Raw genomic sequence first — 24,336 nt, 5'->3', positions numbered from 1 at the left:
AATTTAGCCTTGGTATCACAGAGATAGAGTAGCCCCTATACTGTATTCAAATATATCATATTCAAAAGAAATAGGAAAGGTGTGTGTGTGCGTGTGTGTGTGTGTGTATTGTATTTTGTATTAAGAAGATATATTCATGTAGAGTGATGCAGCTAGGTGGTTCAGTACATAGAGTGCCAGGCCTGGAGTCAGGAAGACATCTTTTTAAGTTCAAATCCAGCCTCAGACATTTACTAGTTGTGTCACCCTAGACAAGTCACTTAACCCTGTTTGCTTCAGTTTCCAGGTCTGTAAAATGAGCTGGAGAAGAAAATGGCAAACCACTCCAGTATCTTTGCCAAGAAAACCCCAAATGGGGTCACAAAAAGCCAAATACATCTGGAATGACTGAACAACAAGAATTCATGTAAAGAAATCCAGGCAGCTTAATAGAGAGTGTTTGAGTGAAGCTCAATGGAGAGAGAAACAGAAGTAATTTTGTCATCAATGTATACTACAGATCACTTGGACATAAAGAGGGAATAGATGAGTAGTTTGGAAAATCTATCACAATTTGACACACATTCCTAGAGTAAGAATGGGGGCTACAATTATCCAGACTTGTGAAACAGTCTCTGACAAAGGAGAATAGCTAAGACTTTTTGCTTTGCCTTAATGATTACATTATCCTTCAAAAGATGGGAGAACATCATGGTGAAATTTTATTCTGGATCTGATTCTAAATGAAGGAACTGGTTGTTAGGTTCAAAATGAAGGGAATCCTGAGGGAAATAAACTTACTCCCTCCTAGAGTTTGTAATAGAGAAGAAAAGGAAATCTGGACACAGTCTTTCTCTTACTCTTAATAGATTTCTCATCTGATAACTTCCATGGATCTACTACAATATTCTTCTGAGGACAAAGAAACATCCTAGATTTTGGGAGAGAAGATTTCAAAGGGTTCAGAGGAAGACCAAGTAGGATATTACAGACAAAAATGTTTCAGGGGATTTCAGCCCAGGAGGGATGGCTGATGCACAAGAATTAAATTCTAAAGACAAGGAAACAATTCCACTGATGAGAAAAATGGGACTTGTATAAAGAGATGGATTTGGTGCATAGGAAACTCACCATCCAAATTAATTTAAAAAAATGTATAGATGTTTGAAACAAAGGCAGGTAACAGAACACAAATATGAGTGAAGGATAGTCGTATAACAGACAGAAGGCAGGGTTTCATTATTCTTATATAGATTTTCTTTTCTTTTACAAGAATGACCTCTAAAGTGGAAATGACAGAACAAAAATTACTAACAGGGTGTTAGCTGATAACAAAGATAAGTAAAAAGATATTAAGAAGGGGCCTAATTACCTGTGGTAGGAACAGCATCTGTTTTACATAGGCTGGGCTGGTTTCTCTCTAAGGTGGCATCTTCAGAATTGATTGGTCTGAGAGGTTAGGGCCTGAACAACTGGCATGGTTTCCTGGTTGTTTGAGATATAAAATGCCCAGCATATGAGATGTCACTGTTCCTTAGGTTTGATGGAATTCCCATTGCCTTCAAAGTCAACATAGCTGTCTTACTTATGTTGCTATTATGACAAATTCAGACTCCAAAGGAAGATTCAGCCACCTGAATCATTGTTGCATTTTTATCAATCCTTTTTTTTAATGATTTAGTAAACATTGGTAAATGGTTTATGGTTTGGAGTGTTATTGCATTCCAATTCCAGGCTTGAACCACTGTATTGGCCTGATGGACAGCAATTCCCTGGACCAGATGAACTATATATACATGTGTATGTATGTACACACACACACATACATATATATATACATACACATGCATGTGTACATGTGCGGGGGCATGCGTGTGTGCATGTCTGTGCATATCCTTAGGTTCTAAAAGAACTGGCAGATAAGACTGCTGTGCTACTCTCAACGGAAGACCATGTATGGGGCAATCAATCTTATATGAAAGATTAGAAAATTTGCGAGTTATTACAAGACTGGGGAAGATTAAAAGCTATCCCAGTATTCATAAATGAGAAGAGAGAAAAGAAGTCTGAAAACTATAGGTTCGTGAGTTTGCCCTTGATTCAAGGGAAAACTCTAGAATGAAAGAGATGACTAGTTAGCACCTAGAAAGGAAAGTAGTGACTACTAAGAATCAGCATGGCTTCATCCAGGTTAGTATGTTACCACAGTAACTTTATTTTCCTTTTTTTTTTTACAAAGTTAATAAATTGGTAGAGAAGGGGACCATTATTGATACAGTTTACTTAAATTTTAGTGATGAATTTGATAAGTATTTCACATTGTTCTTGTGGAAAAGATGGAAAGATGGGGACCAGAAATACAGGTAGATGTATTCATAACAGGTTGAATGGCTGAACTCAGAATAGTCATTAATCATTCAATGTCAGCCTGGTAGAAATGGGGGGGCCCAGGGATCTGTGCTTGGTTCTGTGCTATTTAACATCTTTATCAATTATTTTGGATAAAGGCAAAGATGATGTGCTCATCAAATTTGCAAGTGACACAAAGCTGGGAGGGATACTAATAAGATGGATGACAGTCAAGATCTAAAAATATCCTGACAGGATAGAAGACTGAGCTGAATCTAATAAGATGAAATGTGATAGGGATAAATGTAAAGTCCTATATTTGGGTAAAAAAATCAACTTCAAAAGTACAAGCTGTGTGGTTAGACAGCAGTATGTCTTTAAATGATCTTTGGGTTTTAGTGGACTCCACACTTGAGGAGTCAGTAGTGTGAGGTCGCAACGAAAAACAGCTAAAGAGGTCTTGGGTTATATTAATAGAGACTTAACTTCTGGGGGAAAAAATTCTTTTGTGCTCTACCCTAGTCAAACCATATCTAGAATACTTTCAGTTCTGGGCATTACAGTTTAAAAAGAACACTGATAAGCTGGAGAGTTTCCAAAGAAGGGCAATTAAGACAGCGAATGGCTTTGAGTTCATGTTATTGGAGAATAAGTTGAAGGAACTAGGGATGTTTAGCCAGAAAAGAAGGCTCAGGGAGGACATGATAGCTCTGTTTAAGTACTTGAAGGGCTATTATGTAGAAGAGGGAACAGACTTGTTTTGCTTGGCCTCATAGGACAGAACCTGGAGCAAAAGACAGAATTTGCAAAGAGGCAAATTTAGGCCTGATGTCAGAGAAAACTTCTTAAAAATTAAGAACTTTCCAAAGAGTGGAATGGCTGTTTCAGAAAGTGGTGGGTTCCCTGTTTGGAGGTCTTTAAGTATGTCCTAGATGATTACTTGTCAGATATAATGAAAATTCACTTCCAGTATGAAAGTAGATTGGCTATTCATAGACTGAATGGCTACTGAAGTCTCTTCTACCTCTAAAATTTTGTGACTATGACTGGTTGGTTGGTTGTTCTTTGTTTTTGAAGAGGACCCAAATGACATCACTATGCTAGAGCCAAGTTTCAGTGGGTGACTGTGGATCAGACCAATACAAGCTCAGAAGGCTCTACCACAGGTTGGGCACAAATAGTCCACGTGAACATCTGGGGTGGATTCTCTAAATTTGTGCATCCTGTGTTTCCTTTGAGCTGTTTCAATTCTGCTTTGTTCATAGAGGACAGCACCTTCTCCGATGTGGGCATGCCATGCTGAGCGGTCTTGTGCCAGTGTCTCCCATGTCACACAATCAATTCCAAAGTTCTTAAGAGAGACCTTGAGAGTGTCCTTGTATCGCTTCTTCTGACCACCGTGTGAATACTTGCCCTGTGTGAATTTTCCATAAAATAGTCTTTTTGGCAGGCACATGTTTTACATTCGAATGATGGGCCAGCCAATTGAAACTGTGCTCTCTGAAGCAGAGTTTGAATGCTTGGCAGTTTAGTTCAAGAAAAGAACTTAATGTCTGGTATCTTATCCTGCCAGGTGATTTTCAGAATCTTCCTAAGACAATTCAAATGGGAGTGATTCAATTTCCCGACATGATGCTGACATACTGTCCAGTTTTCACAGACATACAACAATGAGGTCAGCACAATGGCTCTGTACACCTTCAGCTTGGCAGTCAGTTTAATGCCTCTTCTCTCCCATACTTTCTTTTGGAGCCTCCCAAACACTAAGCTAGCTCTGGCAATGCAAGAGTCAGCACCATTATCAATGTATACATCCCTGGAAAGTACACTACCAAGGTAAGTGAACTTATCCACATTATTAAAAAGTTCTCCAATTGCTGTAACCACTGGTTCCATTTATGGATGGTGTGGGGTGGCTGATGGAGCATCTGTGTTTTCCTAGTGTTAATTGTTAGACCAAAATTAGCACAAGCAGTAGACAACTGATCCATGCTTTGTTGTATCTCAGCTTCAGAGAATGCATTGACTGCATAATCATCTGCAAATAGAAAATCTCGCACCAATACACCATCCACTTTGGTCTTGGCTTGTAGCCTTTTCAAGTTGAAGAATTTACCATTAGTGAGGTAGCTGATCTTGACATTGTGTTCATCTTCATTGAAAACATTTGACAACATGTTAAAAACATCATGCCAAAAAGCATGGGAACAAGTATACAGCCTTTGTTTCACTCCATCAGTGATTGGGAAAGCACAAGAGCGTTGTTCATTATCCAGAACCTAGGCAACCATGCCATCATCAAACTGATGTACGATGCTGATGAACTTCTCTAGGCAACCAAATTTTGACTTCATTTTCCATAAGCCCTCATGACTGGCAGTATCAAAGGTGTTGGTCAGATCTACAAACATTGTGTACAGACCTCTGTTCTGCTCCTGGCATTTCTCCTGGAGTTTTCAGGCAGCAAACACCCTATCAACTGTTCCTCAGCCCTTTCTGAAGCCACACTGGCTCTCAGCCAGATGACCATCTTCCAGTGAATGGATCAGCCTATTAAGGAGGACCCTGGCAAGAATCTTGCCAGCAATGACTAATAGCAAGACACCTTTCTCCCCCAACCCCTGCGATTGTCATAGGACAATCTATTTCCTTTACCTTTATAGAACGGACAATGGAGGCATCCTTGAACTCCTAGGAGATAACCTCCTCTTGCCATATAACCTGGAAAATTTCAGTCAGCTTTTGTATGAATAATGGAATCCCCACTTTATAAATCTCAGCTACAATAGAATCAACACCAGGTGCTTTGCCACATAAAAGGAGCCTAATGGCATTCAAAACCCCTTCTTCAGTTGGAACTTCAGCTGGGGCGGGGGGGATTGATTTCAATCTGAGGTAAATGGTCAATGGCATCAGCATTGATGATGACCTGTTGAGGACACTATGGAAGTGTTCAATCCATCTCTCTAGAATCATATCCTTATCACTAATCAATGTGGCTCCATCAGCACTGAGTAGTTGAGATGCACCATAGGTCTTTGGCCCATAAATAGGCTTCAGGGCATTAAAAAAGTGCTTTGGATTATAACTACCAGCATAAAACTGAATTTTATCTGCCTTCTTACTGAGCCACGAATCCTGCATCTCTCTAAGCTTTGCTTGTACTTTACTTTTTTTTTTAAATTAATTTATTTTGATTTATCAACAATCACTTCCATAAGCTCTTGAGTTTTAAATTTTTCTCCCCTTCTCTCCCCAAGACGGCACACAATCTGATATAGGCTATACATATACATTCCTATTAAACATATTATCACATTAGTGATGTTGTAAGGAAGACTTAGAACCAATAGGAGGAACCACCAGAAAGAGGAAACAAAACAAAACAGGAGAAAAAAATAGCAAATAGTATGCTTTGATCTGCATTCAAACTCCATAGTTCTTTCTTTGGATGTGGATAATATTTTCCATCATGAGACCTATGGAGAGATCTTATATCCTAGCATTGCTGAGAAGTGCTAAGTCTATCAACGTTAATCATCACACAATGTGGCTGTTACTGTTGTACTTTACTTTTTGTCTTCAGTATTTTTTTGGGCCCCCTTTAGCAAGCTGTTTACTTGTTTCTCATGATTTTCTTGCATACTCTCATTTATTCTCTTCCCAGTTTTTCCTCTACTTCTCAAAATCCTTTCTGAGCTCTTCCATGGCCTGGGACCAATTCATATTTTTCTTGGAGGCTTTGGATGTAGAAGCTTTGACTTTGTTGTCTTCTTCTGGTTGTATGTTTTGCTCTTCTTTGTCACCAAAGAAAGATTCTATGGTCTGACTTTTTTTGCAAGATTTTCTCATGATCCTATAACTCAATTACTTGAGTTATAAACTCTGTGTTAATGTAGGGCTCTGCTTCCAGTGTGGTGGGTGTACTGTCCCAAGCTTCAGGGGTTTTGTGCAGCTGTTTCCAGAGATACTTCTAGGGACCTGTAAATTTTCAGTTCTTCCAAGGTGGTATGATCAAGGGGTAGGTGTTTACTCCTTTCCTGGTCTGTTCTCTGGTCTATGAGTGACCACAAACACTCTTTTCTGCCTTGGAACTGTGAGAAGGATTTCTTCTCCACCACCACTTCAAGCTCCACCACGCCAGCGGTGTGACCACTGTGACCCAGATCCAAGCACAGCCAAAGCAAGAGAATTCCACCTCAGCACCAGCAAAGAGATCCCTGCAATCCCCCTCTGATCAGCCACTTGATTCCCCCTCAGTCTGTGGGCCAGAAGCTCCAGAAGCAGCTGTCACCCTGGGGTTGCATGGGGACTAGGACTGGGACCAAGCTTCTGTCTCACCGCAGTCACAGACTTTTCCTATTGACCTTCAAAGTTGTCTTTGATGTTTGTGGGTTGAGAAGTCTGGAAACCTCCATAGTTGCCTGTGATTCAGTCCTTGAGGGCTGCTCCAGGTTCACTGAGGCCTGCATACCCATGCTGAACTGCACTCCTTTGCCTGCCTGGCACGATATACCTTTCTGATCAACCATCCAGGTTGTCTTGGGCTGGAAATTTGTTTCACTCTGCCTTTTAGTGGGTTCTGCTACTTTAGAATTTGTTTAGAGCCATTTTTTACAGGTATTTGGAGGGGTTTGGGGGAGAGCTCAAGCAAGTCACTGCTTTTACACCACCATCTTGGCTCCACCCCTCCATACTTTACATTTGATGGAGTTAAATGCTGCCTTCTTAGAGATGGTTGAACTATCCAGGAGGTAAACCCTGTGGAGTTCTCATTTTTTTCAGTTAACAGCTTCTGAATTTCCCCATCACTTTCATCAAACCAGTCTTGGTGTTTGTGAGTGTTCTGACGCAGATGAGCAAATGCAGTGTTGTACACCAAATCTCTGAAAGCTGCCCACTCCTTTTCTGCTCCACTGTTGCCAACTGTGTGATGGCTCAACTTTCCCTCCAAGTTAGCAACAAACTGTTCCCACTCAGAGAAGAGCTCTAATTTGTTGACATTAATTCTTCTGGTAGTCATTTTGTTTTGGGGATGCCATTTTTGTTGAATATGAATATTCAGCTTGGAGAGGATAAGTCTATGATCAGTTCAGCACACTGTGCCACACGTTGCCTTCATCACTCTCACATCCCGTCTGTCTCTTCTCCTTATAATCACATTGTCTGTTAAATGCCAATGTTCATTACGTGGGTGCATTCACAAAGTTTTATTGCATTTAGGTAAACAGAAGACAGTGTTGGTGATGAGAAAATCATGAGATGAACAAGTCTTCAGCAGTAAGTGACCACTGCTGTTGCTGTTTCCAACTCCATTCCTCCCTAGGACTATGAGCCTACTGTAACATTAAAGTACCCAGAATTTTAAGCTTGTCCTCTTTTGGCACATTGATGATAAGGGTCTCCAGGTCCTCATAAAATTTTTCTTTCACCTCACCAGGGTTCATCACGGTGGAAGCAAAGGCACTGATGATGATGGCATATTTTCCTGCAAGTGGCAATCACACTGTCATGAGCCTGTCATTCACTCCTTCTGGGAGGCATACAAGCTTGTTGATTAGATTAGTTTTGATTGTAAAAGCTACACTAGGTTCAAAGCACTCTCCTTCACTACGGCCACTCCAGAAAAACATGTATCCAGCTCCAACATCAATAAGCTACCTTCATTTGCCAGCTTGTTTCACTCAAGCTTGCAATTTGGATGTGATACCTGCTGAGTTCTCCTGCAACAAGAGCTGTTTGTCTTTCAGGTCTACTGGATTTTGTGCTGTCTATAAGTGAGTGCACATTCCATGTGTCAATGGTGAGTGGAATTCCCTGCCTGCTGTGGTAATCCGGCCAGGGTTGGGTAAGCAGACAATTTTTAGGGCACCTTTTCTAGCCTCTTCTTCACACCAGGAGATGAGCAGTGCAATTCTTAAAAGGTTGCTCAGGCAGTTTCTTGGAGCCACAGGTTAGAGTTAGGTAAAACAGGTGGACACCAAAAGTGGAAAGCAGCCTGAAAAGGGCTCAGCACCCATCACACCAGAGATACTAGTCTTCCCGGAACACACCCTATACCTATGACTAAGCAGATAAAGGATTAATTGTAACAAGGAGTAGGGATAACTCTTTTACCAGAAGGATTAGTGACTGTGTGGCAATATTTTGAAGAATGGAAATGGGGGGCTGAGAGAATTCATGTTTGGTGGTCTCAACTTCTCAGAGAAGAAAGGGGCTAAGCTATCTGCTATAAATATGTGTGTATGTATGTATGGGGGAGGGCAGGTATGTGGTTGGGGGGTCTGATGAGAGACGAAAAGGTTTGGAATGGTCTATATGAAGAGTGAGTCAAGAAGGATGGAGCAGGAATGTCAAGCAGTATCAAAGACTAAAATGAAGTTATAAATATGTCAAGAGTGAAATTTGCTGTTTTCTTTTTCTGCTGATTTTTGGCAGTCTAGAAGCAGAGGGTAACAAACTTGACAGTAGGAGTTGCCCAGGGATGAAAATTATTAGTAGGCCAAGAATGACCAAAAATCAAGGCAAATAAGGATTCTAGAGCAGTGGTTATTGAAACATCAAAATGGAAGACCACAGGGTCATCAATATATTGATAAGGTTCTAACTTCAATAAACGTTTTATCCTTTAAAATAAGAATGTAAATAAAACCCGACTTATGATGTTACTTTTTTTCCCAGTTACAGATACCAATTTTTTTTTTTGGCAGATGGGAGGCTGCCTGGAGATATCAAGATATATTTTAACCCAAAACACATGGATTTACAAGGTGCTTTTAGAATTATTTTAAATGATTCCCAAAGGATATAAAATCAGCCTTTGAAAACCATGCATTTTTGGAGAAAATATAAACTGACCCGCCCTCCATTGGCAGAAGAATCCTGTGATGAACATCACAAGCACTGTACATGCTGGGACATCACCAGACTAGAAAGGTGGAAGGTCTGAATTTTATGACCTGAATAAAGAGGAAAAAATAAGTATTAAGTTATAGCTCTTACCTTTCAGCCTAGTCAGCATATCTTTTAAACAAGGCTATTTTCCTGTATTAATATTTAATGTCAGATGTATATACTATCTGAAAATTTTAGAATAAGAATCAAAGTAAAATTCAGAAAAACAAAGGCTATTTCCTAGGTCAAGCGTTATCTTAAAATAAAATCTGCTTTAGGGTAAACTGCATGGTAATGTTTCTATCTCCCCTTCCTCCTACCCCCCCCCCCCCAAAAAAGCTCTGGATATGTACTTGGAACACAAAGAACATGGTAGTGCCACAGTCAGAAATGGTGAAGTCAGAAGGTTTAAGGAGAAAGACAATAAACTCCCTATGGAATAAATGAGTTTGAAGTGTTGATGAGAAACCAAAGAATGGAAGTTAAAAGATCTATGTCCTCTGATTTTGCAAACTTTAAACAACTATTAAAGAATACTTTTCAGCATTCTCACCTCCCCCTTCAAAAAAAGATTTTCCACAATAAATTAAAATTTAATATCTTTTGAGGGCAAAGGGAACAATTCAAAAGGTGAATAAAGGTTAAGTTATCTCTTCTCCTGGGACTTGACATCTACTAAGCACAGTATTTTCGTGGAACACAATGAAAAGTAAAAAATGTATTTACCTTAAAACTTATTACTAACTTTGTCTCTAAGTTCCATGAGCCTGCTTCTAATTAAGAACCTATTATATTCAAAGGACAAAGAAGGCAGGTAACTTACTTTTATGTGCAATTAAAATGGAATAACAAGTTCCAGTTTTATCATCTAGTTCTTGCGTAGTCAAGCACATGAATAAGTGATTTTTACCAAAGAAACCATCTATGAATGTACTGTATCCTTAATTATGCAAAATATTTCTACATCCCATTCAAGCTCAAATTATTTACTGTGTAGCTTACCTTGTTGTTACTAAAAATCAAGCATTATTTTTTAGAAGACGTACTTCTGATACTTTGCTTTTTGAAAAAAAAATGAAGTCTTGATAAAACTTGAGACCCAAAGAACTACCACTGAGGTTAAACCAGTTACTGAGGTAACCTATACTAAGTCAGAATTCTGATCTTTACTGAAAATCATTCCATTAAGTGAATTAGTCAAAAGAAAATTTTCCTTTCCCACTGCTGTTGATGTCACAATCTCTTCTACTTAAAACCAAAAATGGTAGGTTTTATGTTTTTTATTCTTATAAAGCTGATCAAAGAGAAGATTAAATCTTGAAATAGATGGTGTGAACTCTTTCTTGATCAGAATGAGTCTTACCTGGCCATGTTCTGTCCTGGCCCCAGGGCCAAACCAATGACTGCAGGAGAAAGAAAAGAAGGGATTAGGTATGAACTTGACTAAAGCACATGCTGTCAGTTGTCACAGACCCACTTCTACATGCTTTTGGGTATTTTATTGTCTACCAGGAAAATGAAGCCTTAAGCTATGTTTTATTTTAATGGATATTTTATGTAACTCTGTAAGAATACTACTTTTAGAAATGTAAAAATGTCTATAACCAAGCAATATTCAAACTGCTAAAGCAAACTGAGTGAGAAGATTACATTTCCACTTAACTACATTAACACAAATTATTGAGTCTGTGTAAATTTCAGTATTTTATGAATCATTCTGGAAATGAAACACATAAATGTTGCTGTTCACCACAACTTAATTATAATACCATTACTACAAATTATGACCTTTTTACTGCTATATTATAAAAAACCCCCAACAACCTTCTATTGTGTACAAGAACACTGTAGGCAACATGCCATAACTGGAGAACACATTATTAGTTCATTGGGAAGCTGTATTCAAATATAGAAATCTATGTTCAAAATAGTCAAGGAGTTTCGTGAGTAGCATGGAAATTCACGTCTCCAAAAGAATCGTTTTAATGCTGATTTTTATAAATTATTAATAAGAATAATTTAATTTTTCTGGATTCTGATCAAGATTGAGTACATTGGGACTATATCACCTCCACAACCATAAGGAGAACATGATTGCTGTCTCCAAGTATGTGAAAAGCTGTCTTGTAGAAGAGGGATTAGAGTAGTTTTGATTGGCCCCAGAAGGCAGAATTAGGAGCAATGGGCATAAACTGCAGAGAGGGATATTTAGATATATTGATAGTAAGGTTTAATATAAAATTGGAAAGTGCCCCCTTGGAAAGTGATAGTCTGCCTTAAATGGAGGTCTTTAGGCAAAGGTTGGATGACCATTACTGAAGTATGATGAAGGGATTCTTTTTCAGGTATATGCTGAGGTAGATGACCCCTCTTAAGTGCCTCTTGGTTCTGTAGGTTAGAACTATGGTCCATGAATATGGTCATTGGATTTGTGGATCATAGATAAAGACTTAGAAGGCCTTCTAGTCTAATCCTCACATTTTAAAGGTGAGGAAACTGAGTTTCAATCACACAGGTAACAGAGAGGTGGGGTTTGAGCCCAGGTAACTTGATTCCAAACCCAGTACTTCCTGGGGTGGTGATGTTCATAGGACTATGCAATCTGAAAATAGCTCCTTAAAAGGAAGCATTGGTCTCCTTCAAATGGCCCTGGTTGATACTCCAGGGCCTTTGAATCTAATATGAGTGACTAAAACACAATGGCCTATATTTGGGAGGCAGAAGTGCCATCAATGATGGGATTAAAAGCTGCCTTGAAGTAGTAAGGACTAGTCACAGGGTATGGTCATGACGGTACTGTTACTAGGTAAACTGATTTAAGTGGGTTGTTTTGTCTAGCACGGGTAGATTAGGACTGAGTTAGGAACCTGAAGTCAATAATTGGCCAGAAAGGAAAGCTTCCATGTGGGTTCTCTCTATACAAAGAATATTAAGAAGCTGTACAGAAGTCAGTGCTGGTCACTGAACTCTGACCCTGAACTAAAATCTTCTGGCCTTAAAAGGACTGGCATTAGTTACAGAAAATTCAGTTTTCCTAAAGAACTACTTACCCAGGTAGAAACCTACATTATGAGCATTTGAGAGGCAACTATATCTTTCAGTCAGACTGGGAGTTCATTGGAGGCACTATCTGGGTATGCAAAGGTAAGTTCTAGAGGTGAATGGTCTAAATTGATCAGTAATTAGCACTAATTCTTAGTATCAGCCTGTTACCCAGCTTCTCTACAGCAGAGATGCTGCCTGGACTAGATTAAAATGTAACTGGGAAATATGTAACAAAATAAATAAAAATACAAAATTATATTTTAAAACTAAGTCAATATGTGACCTGTAGGGATGCTTATTTATGAATTTGTGGTCCCTGTTTCTTTGGAATTTGACATCATTGCTCAACATGATAGGAAAAAGGGTATGAGTCACGGGCATCATGATTTTATTGATTTCTAGTCTAATGTACCTTCTACCACAGTAAATATTTGGGATTTATGCAAAGGTGAAAAGGATTTTTTTTTGCTAATCATGAGTAGAAAATTAACTTAGACCTCTGTAAGAAAATTGGCTCTAATTCCCTTTTGTTTTTCAATCAAAACGTAATACCATAGGTGGTAGAAATGGACAGTATTTTCTGTTCAAGTAATTTAACATCTAGGCAAAAGGACAAGAAACCACACTTAAGATTCTTAACTCAAGTATGTCTTTCAAAAGGTATAATATTACTTAAAATAGTTTTTTTTAACTGTTGAAATAATTTTTTCCCAAATCTTAAGACTAAGATTTTAAAATAGATGTTGAATAAAACATACCAAATACTAAGTGGATTAGCCTAAAAATGACTTTTTTTTTACAAAAGTAGTAATTTTGGGAAATATATACATATCCCTCTCTCTTCTAACACTGTCCCCACTCAGGTATAGACCCACTCATTACCTCATGCCTTGATTACTGCAATTGTCTTTTGGTAGGTAAGTCTGCCTCAAGTTGCTCCCCACTCCAATCCATCCTCCATTAAACCACTAAAGTGATTTTCCTAAAATACAGGTCTGATCATGTCATCCCTTACTCAATAAATTCCAGTGGCTTTCTATTATCTTCAGGACCAAGCACAAAATGCTGTTTGGCATTCAAAGCTCTTCCTAACCTAGCCCCCTCCTACCTTTCCTGTCTTCTTACACTTAACTCCTTCTCACATATTCTCCAATCCAGTGACATTGGCTTTTCCTGGATGTTCCATGAATTAGAAATTCCATCTCTAGGCTCTAGACATTCTTTTTGGTTGTTCCCCATACCTGGAATGATCTCCCTCCTCAACTGTGCTTAATGAATTCTTTGGCTTCTTTAAGTCTTAACTAAAATCCCAACTTCTACAGGAAGCCTTCCCTATGTTAATTATTTCCCATTTATCTTGTGTATGGCTTGCTTTGCATATATTTATTTGCATGTTGCCTCCAGTAGATTATAAGTTCCTTGAGGGCAGGGACTATCTTTTGACTATTTTTGTGTCTTCAGTGTTTAGCATAGTGCCTAGCACACAGTAGGCACTTAATAAATATTTACTGATTCACTGGTAGATCTAGAGCTTGAAGGTATTTCAGTGGCCATCTTATTGTAACCCCTGCAGATGAGGAAACAGAGGCCCAGAATGCTTAAGTGATTTGTCCAAAGTCACACAGGCAGTATCAAAGGTGCACAAAAACAAAATATGAGGGATGGATGACGGCAAGCCCAGAAAAAGAAATATTGCATGGATAAGAATAGAGGTAGGTCTTGGTGGCCATCACAGAAGTCAAAGGATTGAGGTAAAGTATTTTAAAGAACCTCAAGATGGTGAAAAAAAGTATTACACTTGGACTTATAAAACCTGAGGGACTGGACTAAATCATTTCTGAGAATTTTTGATTTTGATTAAATTATATATTATATCTCTTATGCTCATGTTCCACTTTATATTAGTCATTTATTTAGTGTACCCTTACTATTAGATTGTAAATTCTATGAGGGGAGGGAGAACACCTTATTTAGCTTTCTATTTTCCCTACCCTTAGCACAGTGCTTTATATATGGCAGGCACTAAATGTTGAACTGAACTGAATATGACAGTTTTGCATTACCTCACTATTCCGCTTAGCTTAATCTGGACATTTTCTACTTTGTTAGCACCTTCCCTAAAACACTGATTCTGCCTACCGTACATGAGATATGGTTTGGTCAAACCAGGGTAGAGTGGGTACTTCTCTAGTTATGAACGCTAAAATTAATGCTTTAACTTTAATATGCCAGGTGAGGTGGGGATGATGAGTTCTGCCTATCGCTTTGGCCATAAGTGGTTGATGAGGCCTCTAGACCATAGTCATGGATATTCTAAACAAAGATCTATTGTAGGTCATACCATAAAAGGGTCTTGTTCTTTTACTAATTGCCTAAATGCTATTATTATCTGGTAAAAGGTTCATTTTTTATTGTTTGGAGGGGGAGTTCAAGGGAGTAACTGCACTATCTCAATCTCACTGAGTTCTGACCTTGAATTTAAAGAGACATGGCTCTTTCTTTTCTTTTTTCTTTTTCTTTCATTCTTCCTTTCTTCCTTCCTTTTTTTTTCCTTCAGTCTGAAAAGTGTATTGTTAAGTACTTTGAAGGCAAGGTTTTTTTTCTTTCTTTTCTTTGTTCTTCTTTTCTCTTTTTTTGTTCTTATCCTTGTATCATTAATACCTAGCTAGCATGGTGTTTTATACATAATGAGTACTTAATAAATGTTTGTATGTTAAATTAGACCATTATACGATTGCCTAAAATAAGCCATAGTTAATAACCCCCAGAAGTCTGCCATGAGTTGTTGCCAAGTCATAACTGTCCTATATCGTACCTGTTTAGTTTGATCAAAAAATGTAACCTTAGTGTGGGATTTTAGATTTATCCTATTAAATTTAATCTTGCTGGATTCAGGTCACTTTTCCATTCTGTTGAGATATTTTTGGGGTTCCAATTCTGTTATACAATGTATTAGCTCTCTCTACAAGCTTCATGTCATTTGGAAATTTGATAAGCAAATCCAGTCATTGACTAAAACCTTGAAAAGAACACAACCAAGGACAGAGTTTGGTCAATTCATCAAACATGTATTAACGTGTTTGTAATAAAGGATTTTTTTTTCTTGCTTTCTCAAGTAGGGGTTAAGAGGAAGTGGGATAGAGAGAAGAAGGTGTATCTTCATTTTAAAAAATAAAATTCAATTAAAAACTAAAGAAATATGTACTGAAAACCTAAGTGCAAGGGACTGTGTTAGATGTTGCCTTGCCACCAGAAACCTCTCTCTAGGCTAATTAGGTCAATTAACACACTCTGAACATTTATGATTTCAAATACAAAGAATACTATCCTATCTCCCACATCTCCTACTTTGACTATGGAGATACTGTGAAACATTGCTAAATGCCTTGCTGGTACCATTTCTGAGGAAGGAAATAAAGTTTGACATAATTTGAGCTGGGATTCAAACTGATTTTAAATGCAGCACTCTTTCAACTATACTGCAATGCCCCTCATAGGGAGTTGTGAGAATCAAACAAAAGGAAATGCAAGGAACAAACCTTAAAGTTGTACATGTGTCAGTTATAGAAATATAGGTTGCCCCCCCCAACAATCAACAAACAATAAACCCAAGACTCCTTCCTCCCCACCCCCCACCCTGCCTTTTGCTTCTTTATGATATCCACAAGCAGTTCATACTGGGCTTTAGTTTTCCTAACACCATTCTCACAAGTCTGATTACTTTTATTTTTTAAATTTTAAAACAAATTATTTATTGATACCTTTTCTTTTCACATCACCTAAATTCTCTAGTATTTTTTCTCTTTTCTCATCCTAGAGAGTCATCATATAAGAAAGATTTATTTTAAAGAAATAAAGGAAAGGAGGAAAAAAAAACTGCAGCAAAAACACATAAAAGAGGCCTGAAAATACATGCAGTGTTCTATACCTGTGGACCCTCCCACTGCTACAAAGGAGTAAAGGGACGTATTCTCTCATATCATTTTTTTAAGGAACATTCTTGTTTTTTGTAATTTGTGTGCATTCTCCTTTCCATTTAAACTGTCATAGAAATGTGGCAGATACTGATTTTTGTTTTGCTTATTTCATTTTGTATCAGTTCATATAGATCTTTCCATGCTTCTCTATATTTATCTTATTTGTTATTTCTTACACTAAACTAATATTCTGCTACACTGCTATATCATAATTTGCTTAGCCACTCTACAATTGATTGGCATCTATTTTGTTTCTTTGCTACCATAAAAAACAAAACAAAGCAACAAACCTACTATAAATATTTTGGTGAATATGGGATCTTTCTTCATATCAAAGACCTTCCTGGAGGTATATGCCTAATAGTGGAATCTCTGTGTCAAAGGCTATGGACATTTTAGTCATTTTATTTGTAGAATTCCAGATTGCTTTCCAAAATGGTTGTACTAATGCACAGTTCCACTGACAATGTATTACTGTGTCTGTATCTCCACAACTCCTGCAACATTAACAATCCCATCTGTTGTTATCTTTGTCAATTAGGTGAGAGAGGAAACTTCAGGGTTGTTTTGCTATTTTTTTATTATTAGCAATTTGGAGCATTCTTTTATATGGTTGTTATTAGATTGCAACTCTTTTGAGAATCATTTGTTTATATCCTTTGACTACTTGTTTATTGAGGGATAGCTTTTGGTCTTCTATTTATATATCTCTCTTTCTCTGTATATAAATATAAATATATATCATATATACAACAGGTATGTTTACATAAATGTATGTATATGTATAGGTATATATGTTGGATATATATTTTGAATAGAAAACTCTTATCTGAGAAATATGATTCAAACATTTTCCCATTCAGTCATTTTATTTTGTATTCTAGAAGCATAAATGTTATTGCTGTCAGAGCTTTTCAATTTGATGTAAACCAAATTATCTGTTATGTTGTAACCATCTCTCTTTTGTTTCATTAAGAATACATCTACTGTAAAATTCATATAAATTTATATAATATTCTTCACTTCTAATTTTTTATGATATGATCTTTAAAGGAAATATATCCATTTTTAATTTATTGGGAATATGATATAAGATGTGGGTCTATGACCAAATTTTGCAGAATGCTATATATTTTCCTAAGAATTCTTATTAGATAGAAGGATGTTTCCTTGCCCCCATTTTTATTCCCATTTTATTATTTTTAACATTAATTTTTTATAAAATTTTGAATTCCAAATTTTCTTTCTCTCTCCCTCCTCTTCCCTAAGACAGTAAGCAATTTGATATAGGTTATATATGTGAAATCATGTAAAACATATTTCCATATTAGTCATTCTGTAAAAGAAGAAACAGAATAAAAGAAAAAATACTAAGAAAATAATAAAGAAAGTGAAAATAATATGCTTCAATCTGCATTCAGAGTCCATCAGTTCTTTTTCTGGATGTGGATAACATTTTCCATCATAAGTCTTTCTGAATTGTGTAGGATGACTGTGTTCCTGATAAGAGCTAAGTCAATCATAGTTGATCATCACACCATGTTGCTGTTACTGTGTACAACGTTGGCCTGGTTCTGCTCATTTCACATTGCATTAGTTCATGTAAATCTTTCCAGGTTTTTCTGAAATCTGCCTGCTTGTCATTTCTCATAGCACAACAGTATTTCATTACATTCATATACCACAACTTGTTCACCTATTCCCCAGTTTACGGGCATCCTGTTGATTTCCAATTTTTTGCCACCAGAGAAAGAGCTGCTACAAATAAATAAATAAATAGATAAACAAACAAACAAATAAATAAATTTTACATGTAGGTCTTTCTTCTTTTTTATGATCTCTTTGGGATATAGAACTAGTAGTAGTGTTGCTACATCAAAGGGTATACAATCTGATTGCCCTTTGGGCATAGTTCCAAATTGCTCTGCAGAATAGTTGGGTCAGTTCACAGCTCCACAAACAGTGCAGTGTCTAAATTTTCCCATAGTGCTGCCAACATTTATCATTTTCCTTTTCCATCATATTAAACTATCTGATAGGTCTGAGGTAGTACCTCAAAGTTATTTTAATTTGCATTTCTCTAACCAATAGTTATTTAGAGCATTTTTCATATGATTATAGATTTTAGTTCTTCATCTGAAAACTGCCTGTTCATATTCTTTGGCCATTTATCAATTGGAGAATGGTTTGTATTCTTAAAAATTTGACTCATTTCTTTACATATTTGAGCAACGAGGCCTTTATCAGAGATACTTGCTGTAAAAATTTGTTTTCCAGTTTTCTGCTATCCTTCTAATTTTGGTTGCATTGGTTTTGTTTGTGTAAAACCTTTTTAATTTAATATAACCCGAATTAGCCGTTTTATATATCTTAATGCTCTGACTCTTGTTTGGTCAAAAATTCTTCCCTTTTCCATAGATCTGACAGGCAACCTATTCCTTGCTCTTCTAATTTGCTTATGGAATCATCCTTCATGTCTAAATCATGTATCCATTTCAACTTTATCTTGGTATACAGTGTAAGATGTTGGTCTAGTCCTAGTTTCTGCCATACTGCTTTGCAGTTTTCCCAGTTGTTTTTGTCAAATAGTGAATTCTTATTCAAGAAGCCGGGGTCTTTGGGTTTATCAAACACTAGATTACTATGGTCATTTAGTATCTTGTCTTGTATACCTAATATATTCCATTGATCGACTAATCTATTTCTTAGCCAGTACCAGATAGTTTTGATGATTGCCACTTTATAACAGTTTTAGATTTGGTACAGCTAGACCACCTTTTTTTGCCTTTTTTTTCATTAATTTTCTAGAATTCTTGACCTTTTGTTCTTCCAGACAAATTCTGTTATTATATTTTTAGCTCCATAAAAAAAATTTTGGTAGTTTCAATGATATGGCATTGAATAAGTAAATTAATTTAGGTAGAACTTTCATTTTTATTAGATTGACTTGGTCTACCCACGAGCAGCTGATATTTTCCCAATTGTTTAAATATTAAATCACACTTTATTCGTGTAAAAAGTGTTTGTAATTGTGCTCATATTAAGGGATCTGGGTTTGTCTTGGCAGGTAGACTCCCAAGTATTTTACATTTTTTAAAAATTTTTTCTATTTTTTTATTAATTTTTTTGATTTATCAATAATCACTTCCATATGCTTTTGAGTTTAAAATTTTTCTCCCCCTTCCTCCCCACCACCATCCCCAAGATGGTGTACAATCTGATATAGGCTATACATTTATATTCATATTAAACATATTTTCACATTAGTGATGTTGTAAATAGAAATTAAAATCAATAGAAGGAACCATCAGAAAGAGGAAACAAAACTCAACAGAAGAGAAAAAAAAATAACAATTCGTCTTCCACAGTTCTTTCTTTGGGTGTGGATAGCATTTTCTATCACAAAGGCCTCTGGAGATGTCTTAGATCCTTGCATTGCCAGGAAGGGTTAAGTTTATCAATATTAGTCATCACACAATGTGGCTGTTATTGTGTATAACGTTCTCTTGGTTCTGCTCACTTTACTCAGCATCAGACCATACAAGTCTCTCCAGGTTTTTCTGAAGTCAGCCTGTTAATCATTTCTTATAGTACAATAGTATTCCATCACATTCATATACCACAACTTGCTCAGCCATTCCCCAATTGATGGGCATCCTCTCAATTTCCAATTCTTTGCCACCACAAAAAGAGCTGCTATGAATATTTTTGTACATGTAGGTCCTTTTCCCATTTGTGTGATCTCTTTGGGATACAGCCTAGAAAAGCTATTGCTGGGTCAAAGGGTATGCACATTTTTATAGCCCTTTGGGCATAGTTCCAAATTGCTCTCCAAAATGGTTGGATTATTTCACAACTCCACCAACAATGCATTAGTGTTCCAATTTTCCCACGTCTTCTCCAACATTTATCATTTTCCTGTTTTGTCATGTTGTCCATTCTGATAGGTGTGAGTGGTACCTCAGAGTTGTTTTGATTTGCATTTCTCTAATCAATAGTGATTTAGAGCATTTGTTCATATGACTATAGATGGCTTTAATTTCTTCATCTGAGAACTGTTGGTTCATATCCTTTGACTACTTATCAATTGGGGAATGGCTTGTATTCTTATAAATTTGACTTAATTCTCTATATATTTTAGAAATGAGGCACTTATCAGAGAAACTGGTTGTAAAAATTTTCCCAATTTTCTACCTTCCTTCTAATCTTAGTTGCATTGGCTTTGTTTGTGCAAAAACTTTTCAATTTAATGTAATCAAAATTATCTATTTTGCTTTTTGTAATGTTCTCTATCTCCTGTTTGGTCATGAATTCTTCTGTTCTCCATAGATCTGGCAGGTAAACTATTCCTTGCTCTCTCAGTTTGTTTATAGTATCAGCCTTTATATCTAAATCATGTACCCATTTTGACTTTATTTTGGTATATGGAGTGAGATACTGGTCTATGCCTAGTTTCTGCCATACTCTTTTCTAGTTTTCCCAGTAGTTTTTTTCAAAGAGTGGGTTCTTATCCCAGAAGCTGGGGTCTTTGGGTTTATCAAATAATATATTACTATAGTCATTGACTACTGTGTCTTGCATACTTAACCTATTCCACTGATCCACCACTCTATTTCTTAGCCAGTACCAAGAAGTTTTTATGATTGCTGCTTTATAATACAATGTAAGATCTGGAATGGCTAGGCCATCTTCCCCTGCATTTCTTTTCATTAGTTTTCTTGATATTCTGAACCTTTTGTTCTTCCAAATGAATCCTGTTATTATTTTTTCTAACTCTATAAAATAATTTTTTGGTAGTTTGATTGGTATAGCACTGAATAAGTAAATTAGCTTAGGTAGAATTGTCATTTTTATTATATTAGCTTGGCCTACCCATGGGTAACTGATGTTTTTCCAATTATTTAGATCTGATTTTATTTGTGCGAAAAGTGTTTTGTAATTGTGTTCATAGAGCTCCTGGGTTTGTTTTGGGAGGTAGTCTCTTAAATATTTTATAATATCTACAGTAAGTTTAAATGGAATTTCTCTTTCTATCTCTTGCTGTTGGGCTTTGTTGGTAATATATAGAAATGCCGATGATTTATGTGGGTTTATTTTATAGCCTGCAACTTTGCTGAAGTTGTTTATTATTTCAAGTAGTTTTTTACTTGATTCTCTGGGATTCTCTAAGTATAACATCATGTCATCTGCGAAGAGTGATAGCTTTGTTTCTTCTTCGCCTATTCTAATGCCTTCAATGTCTTTTTCTTCTCTTATTGCTAAAGCTAATGTTTCCAGTACGATGTTGAATAACAGTGGTGATAATGGACATCCTTGTTTCACCCCTGATCTTATTGGAAATGCTTCTAGCTTGTCCCCATTACATATTATGCTTGCTGAAGGTTTTAGATACATGCTATTTATTATTCTAAGGAAGACTCCATTTATACATATGCTCTCTAGTGTTTTTAATAGGAATGGGTGTTGTATTTTGTCAAAAGCTTTTTCTGCATCTATTGAGATGATCGTGTGGTTTCTGTTAGTTTTGGTATTGATATGATCGATTACGCTGATAGTTTTTCTTATATTGAACCAGCCTTGCATTCCTGGTATAAATCCTACCTGGTCATAGTGTATTATTCGTGTGATAAGTTGCTGTAATCTATTTGCTAATATTTTTTTTTTAAATTTTTGCATCTATATTCATTAGAGAAATTGGTCTATAATTTTCTTTCTCTGTTTTGACTCTTCCTGATTTAGGTATCAGCACCATATTTGTATCATAAAAAGAATTTGGTAAGATTCCTTCTTTACCAATTTTACCAAATAGTTTATATAGTATTGGAATTAATTGTTCTTCAAATGTTTGATAGAATTCGCATGTAAATCCATCTGGCCCTGGAGATTTTTTCCTAGGGAGTTCATCAATGACTTGTTCAATTTCTTTTTCTGAGATGGGATTATTTAAGTATTTTACTTCCTCTTCTGTTAGTCTGGGCAATTTATATTTTTGTAAATATATATCCATTTCACTAAGATTGTCAAATTTGTTGGCATATAGTTGGGCAAAATAATTCCTAATTTTTTTAATTTCCTCTCCCTTGGTGGTAGTTTCACCCTTTTCATTCTTGATACTAGTAATTTGGTTTTCTTCTTTTTTTAAAATTAGATTAACCAAAGGTTTATCTATTTTATTAGTTTTTTCATAAAACCAGGTCTTAGTTTTATTTATTAGTTCAATAGTTTTCTTAATTTCAATTTTATTAATTTTTCCTTTGGTTTTCAATATTTCTAATTTGGTGTTTAATTGAGGATTTTTAATTTGTTCTTTTTCTAGTTTTTTTTAGTTGTATGCCCAATTCATTGATCTCTTCTTTTTCTATTTTATTTATGTAAGCATTTAGAGATATAAAACTTCCCCTAAGAACTACTTTTGCTGCATCCCATAAGTTTTGGTGTGTTGTCTCATTATTGTCATTCTCTTGAATGAAATTATTGATTGTTTCTATGATTTGTTGTTTGACCCAATCATTTTTAGGATTATTTAGTTTCCAATTATTTTTTAGTCTATCTTTCCATGGCCCTTTATTACATATAATTTTTATTGCATCATGATCTGAAAAGGATGCATTTACTATTTCTGCCTTTCTGCACTGGATTGTGAGGTTTTTATGCCCTAGTACATGGTCAATTTTTGTGTATGTGCCATGTACCACCAAGAAAAAAGTATATTCCTTTCTATCCCCATTCAGTTTTCTCCACAGGTCTATTATACCTAACTTTTCTAATGTTCTATTCACCTCTTTAACTTCTTTCTTGTTTATTTTGTGGTTAGATTTATCTAGTTCAGAGAGGGGGAGGTTGAGGTCCCCCACTAGTATAGTTTTGCTGTCTATTTCTTCCTGTAACTCCCTGAACTTCTCCTCTAAGAATCTGGATGCTATACCATTTGGTGCATATATGTTTAGTAATGGTATTACTTCATTGTCTATGGTGCCTTTTAGCAGGATGTAGTTTCCTTCCTTATTTCTTTTGATAAGATCTATTTTTGCTTTTGCTTTGTCTGAGATCAGGATTGCTACCCCTGCTTTTTTTTTTACTTCAGCTGAAGCATAATATATTTTGCTCCAGCCTTTTACCTTTACCCTGTATGTGTCACTCTTTTTCAAATGTGTTCCCTGTAAACAACATATTGTAGGATTATGGTTTTTAATCCAATCTGCTATATGCTTCCGTTTTATGGGAGAGTTCATCCCATTCACATTTACAGTTATGATTACTATCTGTGTCTTTTTCTCCATCCTTTTCCCCCCCATTTATGCTTTTCTTTCTCCTTTCTCCTTTCCCCCCATCACTAGTGTTTTGTTTTTGACCAGCACCTCCTACAATCCCACCTCCCTTCTATTATCCCTTTCCCTTTTCTTCCCCTTTACCCTTATTGCTTCTTCCCTCCCTTCTATCCCCCCTCTCTTTTCTTTCCCCTTTTGCCTCCTACTGCCTATAGTGCAAGTTAGATTTCTATACCTGACTGATTATGTTATTCCCTTCTTGAGCCAAATCTGATGAGAGTAAGGTTCAAACAATGCTCATCCCCTTCCCTTCTTTACCTCTGCTCTAATAGGTTTTTGTGTCTTTTCCTGCAATGTAATTTACCCTTGTCGGCCTCCTCCTTTCTCAGTACATTTTCTTAGCTCAGACTAATCCACTTACTTGGATCCATTTAACCCACCTGATTAAATTTTTTTTTATCATTACACCAAAGTTAACTTATATCCACCCCCTTTATGTATATTCCTTTAACATGGTATAATAACAACATAGTTCTCAAGAGTTGCAAGTGTCATCTTCCCTTGTAGGGATGTAAACATTTTGCCCTTATTAACAACATATCATATCTTTCTGTCCCACTGACCTTTTTATGTCTTTCTTGAATCTTGTACTTGAAGATCAAATTTTTTGTTGAGCTCTGGTCTTTTTATCAGGAACGTTTGGAAGTTCCCTTTTTTGTTGCATATCCATCTTCTCTGAAAAATTATGCTCACTTTCGCTGGGTAGTTAATCCTTGGCTGCATTCCAAACTCCTTTGCCTTATGAAATATCATGTTCCATGCCC

The 24,336-nt window shown here is 36.4% G+C and overlaps 1 protein-coding gene and 1 long non-coding RNA gene across 2 annotated transcripts in view; one reads left to right on the top strand and one right to left on the bottom strand.

Annotated features, from left to right (window-relative positions):
• The window catches only part of LOC114049835, a 33,295-nt gene extending 23,938 nt beyond the window's left edge, over positions 1-9,357 (top strand). The window contains exons 3-4 of the long non-coding RNA XR_003569913.1: positions 8,079-8,131; positions 9,039-9,357. This is a non-coding gene — a long non-coding RNA (uncharacterized LOC114049835). The remainder of the gene's footprint in view (positions 1-8,078; positions 8,132-9,038) is intronic.
• The window catches only part of GPATCH2 (G-patch domain containing 2), a 272,302-nt gene that overhangs the window by 62,448 nt on the left and 185,518 nt on the right, over positions 1-24,336 (bottom strand). Inside the window, exon 7 of the mRNA XM_027871257.1 lies at positions 10,586-10,625. Coding sequence (XP_027727058.1) covers positions 10,586-10,625 — 40 coding nt within the window. The remainder of the gene's footprint in view (positions 1-10,585; positions 10,626-24,336) is intronic.

Source organism: Vombatus ursinus, unplaced genomic scaffold (assembly GCF_900497805.2).
Source record: "Vombatus ursinus unplaced genomic scaffold, bare-nosed wombat genome assembly UNPS02014798.1, whole genome shotgun sequence".
Classification (NCBI taxonomy): domain Eukaryota; kingdom Metazoa; phylum Chordata; class Mammalia; order Diprotodontia; family Vombatidae; genus Vombatus; species Vombatus ursinus.
Note: the sequence above shows the minus strand (reverse complement) of the source record. Positions and strands in the feature narration are given on the sequence as shown.